Source organism: Vollenhovia emeryi, unplaced genomic scaffold (genome assembly GCF_000949405.1).
Source record: "Vollenhovia emeryi isolate VEMERY1.0 unplaced genomic scaffold, V.emery_V1.0 DF939149.1, whole genome shotgun sequence".
Lineage (NCBI taxonomy): Eukaryota > Metazoa > Arthropoda > Insecta > Hymenoptera > Formicidae > Vollenhovia > Vollenhovia emeryi.
The window spans coordinates 1031062-1044488 of record NW_011967217.1 but is presented as its reverse complement, the minus strand read 5'-3'; the positions used below and the strand labels follow the sequence as shown (position 1 = coordinate 1044488).

Here is a 13427-nt window from a genome sequence, read left to right as displayed (position 1 = left end):
TTTTGCTAATACACTTTCCGTGCCGTATTAATCGTTATACGATTTTAATTATCGTTCAATTGGAATAGGAGTAGGTCGTGCAAGCGCATCAGCTCAAAATCTTCCAGTATAATGAAATTATTCCCGTGAGAAATGAGAGGGAAGAAGGAACACGTAAAGAAAGTGAAATTACTGTGCCAGGGATGCGCCTATCGGCGATTTCTTACTTTATGGATCAGGTCGCGTACTTCCCGGAAATTTATTCCACGCAGTAAAACCGCCCTCGCTAAAGTCCCGCGCGATGGCAAGTATCCAAGATCGGAAAGTCGTTATTCAGCCCATAAATTAACATCGGCGGTCACTTACATGCGATGCATCGTGCTTCTCCAAGGAATTCTCGGCGGATAAGGCAATGATACTGCCCTGCTTATGAAAATATATGATCGCATTATCCGATAGTTAATGATGAAGCTTTCCGGTGCAACGTCAGCTTCCTACATCGCGCTTATATGTCCGACGTTGATGTATAAATCGATGGCGCCATAATACCGCCTTGCGTGTGCCTTGTTTTTTATATGATTGCTATTTAGCAGCATTTCTTTTAACGCCACATTAGTTAAGCAGTCTGTGCATTAGTATTTCCCGGCGAGAATACCCGAGGCGAAAATATCGAGCGCGTTTGTCTAATGAAAAGGGAGCCAAACTCTCATTTCGTATCGACTCGAACGATATTCCTCCGGGATATCATTAACCGCGCAAATGTCTTTCGAAAGTGATGTTAGTGGCAGCCACGCTCGAAAGGAGTGCATTATCTTTTTGCGATGCAATTCCGTTTCAATATAGATCATCAAGGACGGCGCCCACACCGCCGTTTACCTATCTACCCTTTGCTTTTATTACGAGACGGTGGATCGTGATAAAAAAAAAAGAGCACGGGGCTGCTTCACTCTCGTATCAGAGCTTCATCCTCTCGCCGGCAACTCTCTCGCATTTACCGGAGTGGCGTCGCGCTGAGCAGATACGTATTTAAATTTATCTCGCGTCATTTCGCGGGAACGAGAACATAATTGTATCGTCGAGAAGTCATTAAGACGTGCTTGCCGCGACCGCTTCCTTTTGAGGCGCGGCAGCTAATGATAAACGCGCTTTAAATAACATCACCCGGTATTCTAACGGTTTCAATTAAGAGTGTAATGTACCCAACAAACGGCTCTAACGCCAGCCGAGCACGCAACCCAGCGCTCGCCTTCTCAAATGTTTTATTTCAGCACACTAATCTGCGTTGCTTGAAAAAACCAAGATATGTTACGTGTTACAGAGAACATTGTATCTTTCCGATTCTTCTCGTATTTTTTTAATTCTACATAATTTATTTTGCGTTAAGTAAAATTTTGTATTATTAATTGAAATGAATTATAAAATTTTTCCTAGTAAACTTGGATTTAAACTGAAAATATTAGAATGTACGATAAATCCGCTCGGTGCTCTGTGCATAACAGAAAATGGAACATGAAATGATCTGCCCTTAAAAGAGAGATGGATGAGCTGCAGATTGTGTATTTTTCAAAAAGACAGGAAAGCGTATAAAAAATAACTGACCACATGTTATTGATTTCTGACAGTTTGTTGAGCTTTAAAAATTTGATTTACTCAAAAAAAATTTTTCCCTCTTTTTTTTTGAATTAACTCATTTTCACACAACACTGTCCAATCCATCTCTTTGAATAAAAATTTCTCTACGTTCCGGAAATAACTGGAATAATCTCGATAGCCTGCCGAAGTGCATCAGTGGACAATGCCGATAACGAAAAATCGTCACCAAATCGTACCAGGCGTAGTTTACGGTTTGCCAATTCGAAGGAGGATTAAGCTTTGCGCCAATTTGCATACATATAGCCGATCACTTAGAATGTCGCGATAAAACGTTCCAGTTGCAAGTGAAAAAAAAAAGAACGATAATTGGTTATCGAGTTCATTGATTTTCGAGAACGCGGAATCGCCAATCTACGCGTTCCTCCCTGTCTCATTTTTTTTCATCCCCGTGTGCGCGTACACCTCATCATGAAATAAATAAATCCGACGCGCATTCAGCACATAGCGTCAATCCGAATTCAATTTTCTGGCGGATTCTCGCGAGGGAAGGAGCACCCCATAGGGCTGCTGCAAAATGTTAAGAGGAATGGCTTTGGTGGCAGCGATAGTTCTATCCTACAGTCCCGCGCGAGAACACACGCGTTCGCAGAAAATTTATCTAGGAAAGGATACGCAGTACAATTTACGCTTGCAAACCATATCACTTTTTAAACTAAACAATTTTTCGCTAGGGGCTAACCAGTAGCTAAAATGCTGTCCCACCGATTACACAATTTCATACGATTTCATCTGATTACGAATAATTTCATGTAATTGCAAATAATTTTCTTATATACACGTTAACAAATCTGCAGTAACGTTGTTAAACCTCGAAGAGCTGTTAGATTTCCTCAAGATATATGTTTCTTATTTTACTAAGAAGTAGTTGCTTGCAGAGGTAATTTCAGTTAAGATTCTAGTATTCGGTTATGTGTTTCCTCGCTTGCCACTTTTCCCACTAACCGTGATCTTAACGAAAAGCAATTTTGTATTTGTATTTACTGTTTATTGTTCCGCGCGCAGAGGTGTATCAACGTTTCAACTCGTTGTTGTTCTAACAGCAACTTCTTCAGTCTTATCATGAAAATAATACGCGCTTATAGATGTGTATATACTATGACGTATATTTGGATGTTCACTGAAAGAAGTAAATTTTTTTGGCAAATGAAAAGGCAAATTTTTATGTTTAAACTCGCAACGTTTCGACCATGGCTTGTGGTCCTCCTCAAGTGATAATTGTGCCAATAATTCCGTATGGTAAATCAAAAGGACAGATCCTAATTTCACGAACGGCAAAACACGACAGTCGTGTTTAAACATTAAAACCTGCCAGACATGGTCGAGCAATCTTCTGAAGTTTTAATTACTTCTGGCGACTTATAAGATTTCCTCCAGTCATTTAATGTTTATTGTCTAACGAGTAAAGAAACTTGAAAATTAAGACAAAACGATTACACGGGGATTTCCCAAGGATTCTCATAATGATTTCGGAGACACGGTCCCACGATTACATCAAGTGGTTACCAGCTTGATTTTTCGCGCGCTAACATCGTCCTTGGGATACGCGACTTTTCAGATAAAAAGCAGCGATAAAAACGTACGTGTCACGCGAGTAAATATCAATAAAAATATATATGAATAAATAAAAAACTAAAATGCGGAACAGACCAGACGCGTAGATATGTACGTTAATCGAAATACCGTATCGTGGTAAACATTGTCCCGTGCCCATAGTTGAGTGCAGACGTTTCCCAATTTTCCAATTTCGCAATATTTCGTGGACCGCGAATACTCAACGCAACGGGCTTCGGTGCGCTTCCGTTGCGGGAGGCACACGCGCGGTCGGGAAGACCGGGCGATGAAACCGTCGCGCCGTGGCCTGGTCTCTCGAATTTCCGTGGCAATCGAATAACCCACCGAAATCCGTTAAGCAGTTATTAAAGCCCCGGAGAACTTGCTCGTCTCGCGGTGGCTTCCGCGCCCCCGCAGAAATTTCAGTTATTTCTAGCAGGACACAAATCCGATTTGAATATCCCAGCAGGAACGCCTAGAATGGCCGCTTCGGACGCGCGGGTTAAAAGCGCGTAACGGAACGCCGGCGATCCCCCATTCGCCGTTGCACGACCGCGGTAATTCCGTTTCGCGGAACATTACGTACGCGCACGAAGCCCGTATAAGGAGACCGAACTCCCGTAATCAGAGTGGCATTTTTGAGAAATATTCGTTCCGAAAAGAATCACCGGGAGCGCCGTTAACGGACAACTCGATTCGCATTCGTGCGTGTCACATGGTTGTCATATGCGTGGCATATGAATCAATATGGCATCACTGAAACTAAGTTTGTAAGTCTAATAAGAAATAATAGTGAACAACACACACACATACGGTACATGTAGTATGTGTGTTGCTCACTATTATTTTTTTATTAGACTTACAAACTTTGTTTCAGTGATGCCACATTGTTCTTTCATTTAGCCGGAATAGCAAGCTGCTTTCGATCTGCACACATAAGCCACTTAATTTGTATGTTACACAAGTGTTTCCGCGAACTGATAGTTTCTAGGTTAGAAAGGTGCAAAGTGCAGAATCAGCGATGCCAGCGCTGCAAGTGGCAAAATTTTGGTTCAACATTTGCAATAACGTCGGCCCACGTTCGGTGACGTAATCAAGCCTGGTTCGGTCTCCTTATAGCCGTATCACACTAGCGGTTCGCGTTGCCGTTGCCGTTGGCTGCTGCGTCTCGACCAATCAGAGAATAGCAAAGTATTCTCTGATTGGTCGAGACGCAGCAGCCAACGGCAACGCCAACGCGAACCGCTAGTGTGATACGGCTATTACGCAGGCTTCGTGCGTACGCGTTAGCCTAAAGGAACATATTCGGCTTGGTTGTAGCGTGCCGATTGAGAGGGGGAGGATACACAGAGTAGAATACGCGACGCACAATTGCCAAATACGCGTAATTTATGACATTTGCAATGGATTTGTGGATACTCCAAGGGGATCGTACGGCTGATACGCGAACAAACACCGATATAAGATTTCTAGCTCGAAGTGCACTCCCTCTGCGCTTTGTCCCGGTCGTTTGAGATACTCGTGCGGCGAATTTACGCGGCACTGTACGCGTCGCGCTCGAATATCCGGATCCATTTTTTTGATAAGCGCTAAGACGTTCACAAACAGAGAAAAGGGGCGAGTAGAAATAGGGAATACGGCGGAAAAATCTGAAATCCCGGTGATAAAAGATACTATGCGTAAAATGTAACGGAGCGCAAGGAAATGTCTCTGGCAAGAAGAAAAGCCGGATAAAAGGATTCGTACAAACAATAAAACATAGAATCATGGAAAATACTTAACGAGCGCATAAAACGGGAACTCCGTCGTAGACGAACATGAAAGGCAAACAGCGCGCGGAGAGGGTGCGGGGGTGGAGGGTAAAGCAAAGATGAGGAGGAGAGCTGGCCGTAAGAATGGGTACGGGTGGAAGCCGATAAATGGAATACGAAAGAAGAAACGGCAGAGAAAGTGAGACGCACCTGGCGCGTCGTAGAGCGAGGGAGACAAGAAGAGAGAGAGAGATTCAGAGCGCACCGGAGTTACAATATAAATGATCCCGTCTGCACCCGCGCCCACCCCGTCGCGAGAGCTGGATCCCGGGCCAGCCTCCATCCCGGCCCATTTACATATCTGTATTATTCAAGCACGACTGTTATTCAATTTCTACGCAACTCGTAAATGCATTATTATTTAATCGAGTCGCACGCCGCCGGGCAGGACTCGTCGTGCGACGCGTCGTCGCACCGGCGTTCCCCGTCGCGCACAAAGGGTGCGTGAGACGGGAAACAACGAGACGCGGTAACAAAATGTCAGTCAGCGATCTATGCAATCTCCGGTAATTCGTCGTCCGCGATGATATCAATTATTAATGCGACTCGCAATCCTTTCCCCGCGCGTCAGTTGCGAAGGGATGTTGAATTCCGAACGCACTTGCGGATTCCAGTCGCGTCGCGATTTTACGTTTCAAGGCTCGCGTAAAACGGGAGAGACCTCGCCACTTGTGTTTCTATAAAAATTAACGTACTTTGAAACAGCACGGCGCATATCGCTTCCGTCGGCGTCGTAGGTATACTTTTTGTTTATTTATAGATCTTTTACATTTTTTAATCCGTTGTACACGCTCCCATATTTGTTTAACAAAGTTTAAATTCCACCGCTAGTATTAATACAAACATTCAAATATTTTCGAAACCATAATCTCAATATGTACATTTCCTATAGCCGCTGCGACGAAACGTAAAAATTTCGGAAAAATCTCGGGGCCGCGCACATCGCGTTCGCGCCGAATTTTTAACATCGATTTACATTCACGGCGAAAGCACGGCCGTTAACGGAGACAATTTCATGGAATTTAACCTTCAATCATAACTTCATTAACTGTCGCCGAGGGAGAGCTACCGTGAGGGCTTACGTGGGGTTAAAGTGCCCTCGGTGTAGCCCCCCTGCATATCATTTGTATAGCTATAACAGCGCCAGATAGCGCCGAGAGTAACATTCGCCCTCTTGGTTATCTTTCTTTCTTTTTAACTGCCGATTCTCCCCCGCGATGGGTTTAGAGGCCGGAAGAAAGAGAAAAGCCAGCGGATATATTTCACATGAATATCTCCCAAGGTATGCTCGAACAAGAATGGTAAAGATAAAATATCTACCGCCAATGAGAAGAAAGGGAAAGGGAGAACGAGCGAGAGGGGAAGACACGGTGAAATGAATGAACTCGTCGAGTACCGCTTTTGCATATTAATGGTTATACGTCGTTAGGGAAGAGGCTATCGTATCGCCGGCACCGGGGAAAACGACAAAAAAGACACATTAACGCGCCGCGGTTGTCTCCTCGATACTGAAACACCGCTAAATGTCGGGCTGAAGCACCCTCCGAGCACACTCCACTCGATACCTGGTTGACGCTCGAGTGCAAACGTTTGTACGTCTTCATAAGAAAGTCATTCAGAGGATTCTCAAACTCGCGGATAAAATATTCATCTAGATTACAGTACATTTATATTACACGAAGCGATCGAAAGTATAAATCGAGACTGCTCGACGATTAACAATACGATCGACTTGCGATTTACGTATCCAAGTGAGGCTTTCCTAAAAAATATACATTTAAGCACGTTGAAAGTTGCTCGATAAGCGCATGAGCAATTTACAAAAACAGCTTATTTGATCCAACCTCTCTTCTAGAACGATAAATAAATTTTGGTCGGCCTTAACTGGCACGTGTTTAATAAATTCAACAAATACACGGCAACGTTTCGACCACGGGTTTTGGTCCTTTTCAAGCAATTTCTTAATAAATAATCAAGCAAATGTAATATAAAGTCAGGTAATAAAACTTGCTTGAAAAGGGCCAAACCCCATGATCGAAATGTTGCTGTGTATTTCTTGAATTTATTAAACACCTGTCAGTTAAGGTCGACCAAAATTTATTCATTGTTATTTGTTACTGGCAACCTAAAGAGATTTCTAGGCTGCGGATTCTGCTGTGCCGATTTCAAAGATTCTTTATTAGAGAAACGCGAAATATTGCACAGGACCAATAAATTCAACAAGGGACATTACGTTGGCTGGAAGTCGCGCAAGGTAATACAGTGCATCGCAATTTGATTGAGGAAAGCGAACGTGGGCAGCGATTCTGCCGGAATTACCTCAAGGACCGATGTCCGGGGAGGAGGAAGGACGCTACGAGAATGCAAACATATGGCAGCGATCGCTCGAGCAAGCACGGGATGTAAATTTCAGCCCTCGCTTTGCTTCAAATTCCCCGGAACGTCGCTTTCGATCTGATTACCGTTCACTCGCGTCGCTATGGCAAGGTAAAGGGGATAATACCGCGATACGAAAAAAGAAGCGAAATAATCAATCGAGCTTAGCGCGCTGTAAAGGGTTCAGAACTGTAGGGATTTACGCTCTAAACGCCAACCCCGCTATTGCTCGTTAACTTCAATTCCTACAATCCGTACGCAACACAGCGCCAAGTGCAAGCTGATTGCGAATAATGCATATTTTCCGATAACATCTTCATTCTACCGAACGTAGAAGAGGAGAATCGTCAGAGGGTTCGCTTCAGAAGTTGCGCGAAAAAGAATAAAACTCGGAACAAATGTTGGTAGTACATCTGTTGTTTACTCTGCGTCTTGTACTAAATAATTCTCGTTCGTTCCTATGGCTTCACGCCGCTCGGAAGGAAGACGAAGTTTCCACCCCGATAAAAGTTCTTTCATACCTCTCGAAGCCACTTCTTCTCTTCCTCGACATACAGCCGAGATCCGGCGCCTCCAATCTACGTATTTTAGGTACACGGTACTTTTCCAGGAAATGTCAGAGATGACTTTCTGCCGCATTACGGTAAATAAGGAAAGTTATTACGGCGGTACAAACTCGATGAGTGGAGACAGTGGAAAGATCTATGGAGCTACCCGAGTGTTCGAAATATGGGAACTCACGTGGATCCTCATCCTACTCGTCGTACGCATTTTTATCAGCGGAAAAAGGACTTGGAGACGTAAATTAAACGACGACGTTTACGTTCAAGTTGATTTTACAGCGACGCGTTGCATTAAGAACTAATTTCACCGGTGATCAACATCGAGAACATCATGAGTATCGATACAACGAGATCGAGTTTCTTTGGTGAAATGCGTTAGTTAACCAAACGTGTACAAATGGAGCGGACGCGAAGGAAGGATCGCTCGTACAACCGTGGCATGCAAATTTCGTCGCTGCGCTTCAAACGTTCCGCCAAGACTTTTCAATTCGACCGTCATTCATCAAACCTTCGACTTCGAGGAGAAAAGAACGCGCGGGTCGACTACACGCGAGCATCCATCACCCATTCAGTCTAACAAGTTGGAATCGAGCGAAGAGAAGAGAAAAATCGTGCCCAAGTACAGCACATCTTCCTCTGCTCCCTATTCTCATACTTCGTACCGAGGCAAGCCGATGAAACGTATACTTTATACATGGCAGCAGTGCCGTTCTACTCGCAGACAGACATGAATAAATAAAGCCTTCCGGTATGCTACGAAACCCCTCCGATATTGATCGCGATTATTTATAAATGCTGTTGATGAAGTATCCCTGTCACGGATGACAAATAATCGTTTGTTCCTCTCCCGATCTGACCTCTCTGACCTCCTTTACCAAGTTATCGTAAAGCTATTTTCTTCTCGAATCATTAATAAATCTAAAGGACAGTTTGCTCGAAAAGCTTCTCGATGTTCAAGTTGTCACACGAACACGCGAAGATACTACGGTCACAATTGTGCAGATATCTTGTCGTTATTTTCGTTGCGCACAATTTCAAAACAAGAGAATAGATAAGATAAGACTTTGCGAATCATCACTTTAAGTTGTGATTTTAAGTTAGTTTCCTCAAACTGCCAGTATTAATAATAAAACTTCCAAATTCCATTCGACCTCAGCTGGCCCCATTTATTAATATAGCTTTCACGACGTTCCGACCTTTGGTTTAGGTCCTTGTCAAGTGAGATCTAAGAGTAAGTATTGTACATCACGCGAGAAGTATAAATTCCTTGTAGTGAATCGTAGAACGGTTCATTTTGGCATACCTTGTTACGGAGCCAAGTCAATTACAAATAAAAGAGCATCCCAGTAGAACAAATTTCTGGGTTCAGAGCAACTGTGAGATTGGACGAACGTCCGGGGCCAAGAAATATACGGCCAAGATCGAGGGGAAAACCGCTGAGGGCATTGTGGTGTACAGATTTGCGGCATTACTGGGCATTGCTAGGCATTTTTTGGGCATTAGGCTTTGCTGAGGCATTGTAAAGATAAAATAAGATAATAAGATAAAGTAATGCCCACTGGGCATTAGTGGGCATTGGTGTACAAGACTTGGGTCAGCGGTTTCCCCCTCGGCCAAGACTGATTAGTCGTTTACGGATTCAAAGGTCAGGCAACTGTGATTAGCAAAAACAAATCTGTGATTTTAAGTTGTGAGACCGACATAGAAATTACGATGACGATAATAACAATTGCGCGTATGTATTGTACAGATTAAACGTTATTCCGGCGGTTCTCGTCGAAATGTAAGCTAGGAAAAGCCTCGTCTCGCGAATCACCCGCCAATTTCCGCGGTACGCTTTATCAACGCGAAACAGATATCCTATTATATACAGCGTGTGCGAAACCATCGGAATATGGCTGAGTCGTCAAGTACAACCATCCGGATGCATAAAGTGTGTGCCGAGGCAGCCGAAGCGGAAAAACAACTTCAATCGACGAAGCCAAAGCCTCGGGATCGACTGATTCCGCTTCCCCGCGACAAAATCCATACAATGCACCAGACACCGAAATATACTTGTCTCTATTTACAGAATTAATTTCTTTCGTTGCCATACGAATCGCTCGTGCTGACAGATGCGAATATCATTATAATAATATCAAAGGCGATATTTTCGTACGTATCGCGGGATGGAAGCAATTGAATGGGAATGCTAAGACTCCTCGGGAGAGACTTGGCGAGCTACAGTTTGTCTCCGCGAGTGCTTTGACGATCTTAAGATAAATTATTCTTTGGCGCATTTAATCTCTGAAATGGTCGCCATAACTCGTAAATCTTCAATTTTTTAACATTAGCCATTTATGTGAGTGATTCTGTCGCAGTGCACTAAAGTGCACTTGGAGAGAATAAATAAAAAATAAGATCTCGCCCTTCTCGAAAGTCATGTCCTTGCAGAAAGAGAGGAGAGCAAAAGTAACCGGTTAACGCGTAAAGATTGCGCGCGAGATTCTGACGCGTGGTGGAGATAATGGAGGAGTGTTTCAGACGTACTCACGTCGTAAAATAAAACAGTCTGGATGTCGGCGCTGATGTTTTATATAAAACACCCCCGGTGAATACTGTACGACGACTACGGTACGTTGGCAGGATATAAAGAGCGAGATTAACATTTAACGACTTTGTCAGCCCGTTGCCATCTACAGAATGAGGTGCGCATGACAGTACTGTCATGTCGTAAGTTGTGGAATTCAATGCAACAGATCGTAATTTATGCGATCGTAAACGTTCTTTACTGCACTGACATTCGTGGCGAGGGATAAACGTGCGGCGGAAGGAAGTCGAACGCGTAGCGTGTAACGAGACTAGGTATGCTCGTGATGTAAATATCTAATCGATACTGTATAAGAGTCAAACAATGTATTTGTATTAAAGTTGTTTGCATTATATTTTTATTGAGTGAGTATTAAAAATTTGTCTCATTAATATTATTGTCTCCTTTACTTCTTTCGGTAAAATCTTAGGCTCGAATGTTTGGATAGAACATTTTAACTCACAGATAGATTTAATATCGCCGGCAGTTTAAAACCAATTATATGTAGTTTTTAAATAAAAACAATGGTCAGTGTAGGTCATTTTACGAAACCACATATAACATTTTAATATCAAAAATAATGAACTATCTAGTTCGCATAAATATCTATTTTAGTTGGTATTGTATACGAGTCAAACGAGCATCTCGAAAATTTAAGGGAAATTTTAAATATTGAAAAATATCAATCTTCGTTATGAATTTTATTCAAAAATCTGTCATTTTTACTTGAATCGCGATCTCCTAAAATTTTCATTATAAAAAAGAGATACCGATCTGTCGCGTTTTGCGTACTTCAATTCGTACATGTTTAATAGAAATGACAATTTTTGTAGAAAAAAAATTGGTTACGTTGATTAGATTGATAAAAAAATTTTTTAACACAATGATATTACCTTTTTCTACTAAGCTCTAGTTTGTAAAAGCGTAACATTAAAATTAAAAGATTTAAAATGTCCATTATTGTGTAGCTATTATTGTGCTGGTAATGAACAGAGATAAATACGTGGCGAGCTCGGATCGTCGCGAAATCTCGGCACTGAATAGCGTAGTTATTCACACATAAATTAGGCGCGTGAAATGAATACCAACGGCGCGTTTAATTAAATTTGTGTCGTGATATATGCGCCAGTTATTACAAATCGTCTCTGCAAGGGTAACGTGCCTCAAATGAATTCATGTAATTTAATATATCTTTCTTCTCCTCTGATGCTTTCTTCGCGGAAAATATACAAAAAAAAATGCACGGACATTAGTACTTTCGTGTATGTTCACGTTTTTCTTCCAAAATGTTGAGTAAACTTTATAATTCAATAAATCAGCAGTCGTAACGAACTCTCGTGAAGGAAGGAAAACAGCTCATTACTTCCATGCTTTAACTTAATAACAGACTTTGCTCTTTATAATTAGGCGGACGCAAAGCAGGAGCTACTCTTTTCTCACAGGGTTATGTATGCAGAGAGGATATAAGTTTCTCGATAGACTGAAGTTGTACTGGCAGTCCTCAGGAGAGCAAAAAGTGCTAACGACCCGTGCGCTCAAAGTACCAAGTTTTAAATCCATTTCGGACGAGTCGCTGGTAATTGTCAATACACGACGTTTCGTTTCCTATCCGGTTAATCCGCATAATGTCGCGAGTTTTCATTTAAATGTTCTTGAGAACAGCGCTGAGCAGGGCTGAATGTTCATTACCAAGGATATAAAATTAAAAATAAAATCACTCACCGCCCAGGTCTGCAAAAAAGATCTCGTGAAGAGCCAGAAACTCTTCCTCGGGAAGTATGTCCACTTTTCCAAAGTGGTCATTCTCGGGCCAGACTTCTCTGTAACAGATTTCATTCCAACTATTACTTTTAATAACCATTAAGAGTATAACGATATTAAAAATAGATGTATAACAATATACATGATTGTAACATGAGAGAAGCATAGCAACAGCAACTTAATAACATGATAACGTTACGCGCTTGTAAGCAGCTCTGATATACAGCAACGCAACATTCTCGTATGTATAACTTATTACAAACTACACAAACTTCATATTTCATAACGCTGCAAAGTTCAATATATCACATCGAACAAATATATTATTTGCAGTTAAATCTCTTTGTCGTGGACCGCGCGAGATGAAACATTAGCTATTTCGTAATATCACGTTCGAAAGGAATTTACAAGAAATATTAATTTAAAAAAAACCCCTTTTTAACTTGTAATTTTCAACAGCGTAAATATAATTTGCGTAAAATATTAAGTTATAATACTCTTCCTAAATTCATCGGGAGTTTCAATGTACAAAAGTTCCATCGTATAAAAGATTTCTAAACTGCATTATAATAAGGGCAATGTGATTAAATAAAGCAAATTCATTATCTCGAGTTATACTAAGGAAGATTCGGTAGAGTGCAGTGACGCGATGAGAAGTCCGAGTGGCAAACTCAATGAGTCTCGTAGAAGGTTCCTTTGAGCATGAGAACCTCACCACGATCTACACCAACATCGGACTCCTTGCGTCAAGTGCTCACACCCAACCTTCATTCTTCGTCGACCCACCTACCTACGCTACCGTTGATACTGACACACATGCATCTCCTTTACAAAGTATCTGTGTATCTTAGGGCCACAAAGCGGAAAGTGCCACCGCTACCGTCGGACGAAGATATAAGGGAAGAGGAGGCGCCGTAAGATAGAAGAAAGACTTTCGAAGATGAGAATAGCAAAGACGCCCGTGCTTCAATCTACATATTAAAATTTCGTCGAGTTTATCGCAACGTGTAATCGCGAGTCGGAATCATTTTTGCACAATTTTGCAATTACAAAATTCGCAAAATCTGATTATATATGACCTCACGTACCTAACAAAAATTAATAACTCGCGAAGAATCTTGTTTTTTTTCCTAACAAAACTTTTCTCGTTTTATCTTGTACAAT

General features: G+C 42.0%; 1 protein-coding gene across 3 annotated transcripts in view; it reads right to left on the bottom strand.

The window, feature by feature from the left end:
- The window catches only part of LOC105565759 (protein timeless homolog), a 110008-nt gene that overhangs the window by 81642 nt on the left and 14939 nt on the right, over positions 1-13427 (bottom strand). For all 3 annotated transcript variants that reach the window (XM_012019209.1, XM_012019207.1, XM_012019208.1), the window contains one exon: positions 12225-12322. In XM_012019209.1, the coding sequence (XP_011874599.1) occupies positions 12225-12322 (98 nt within the window). The remainder of the gene's footprint in view (positions 1-12224; positions 12323-13427) is intronic.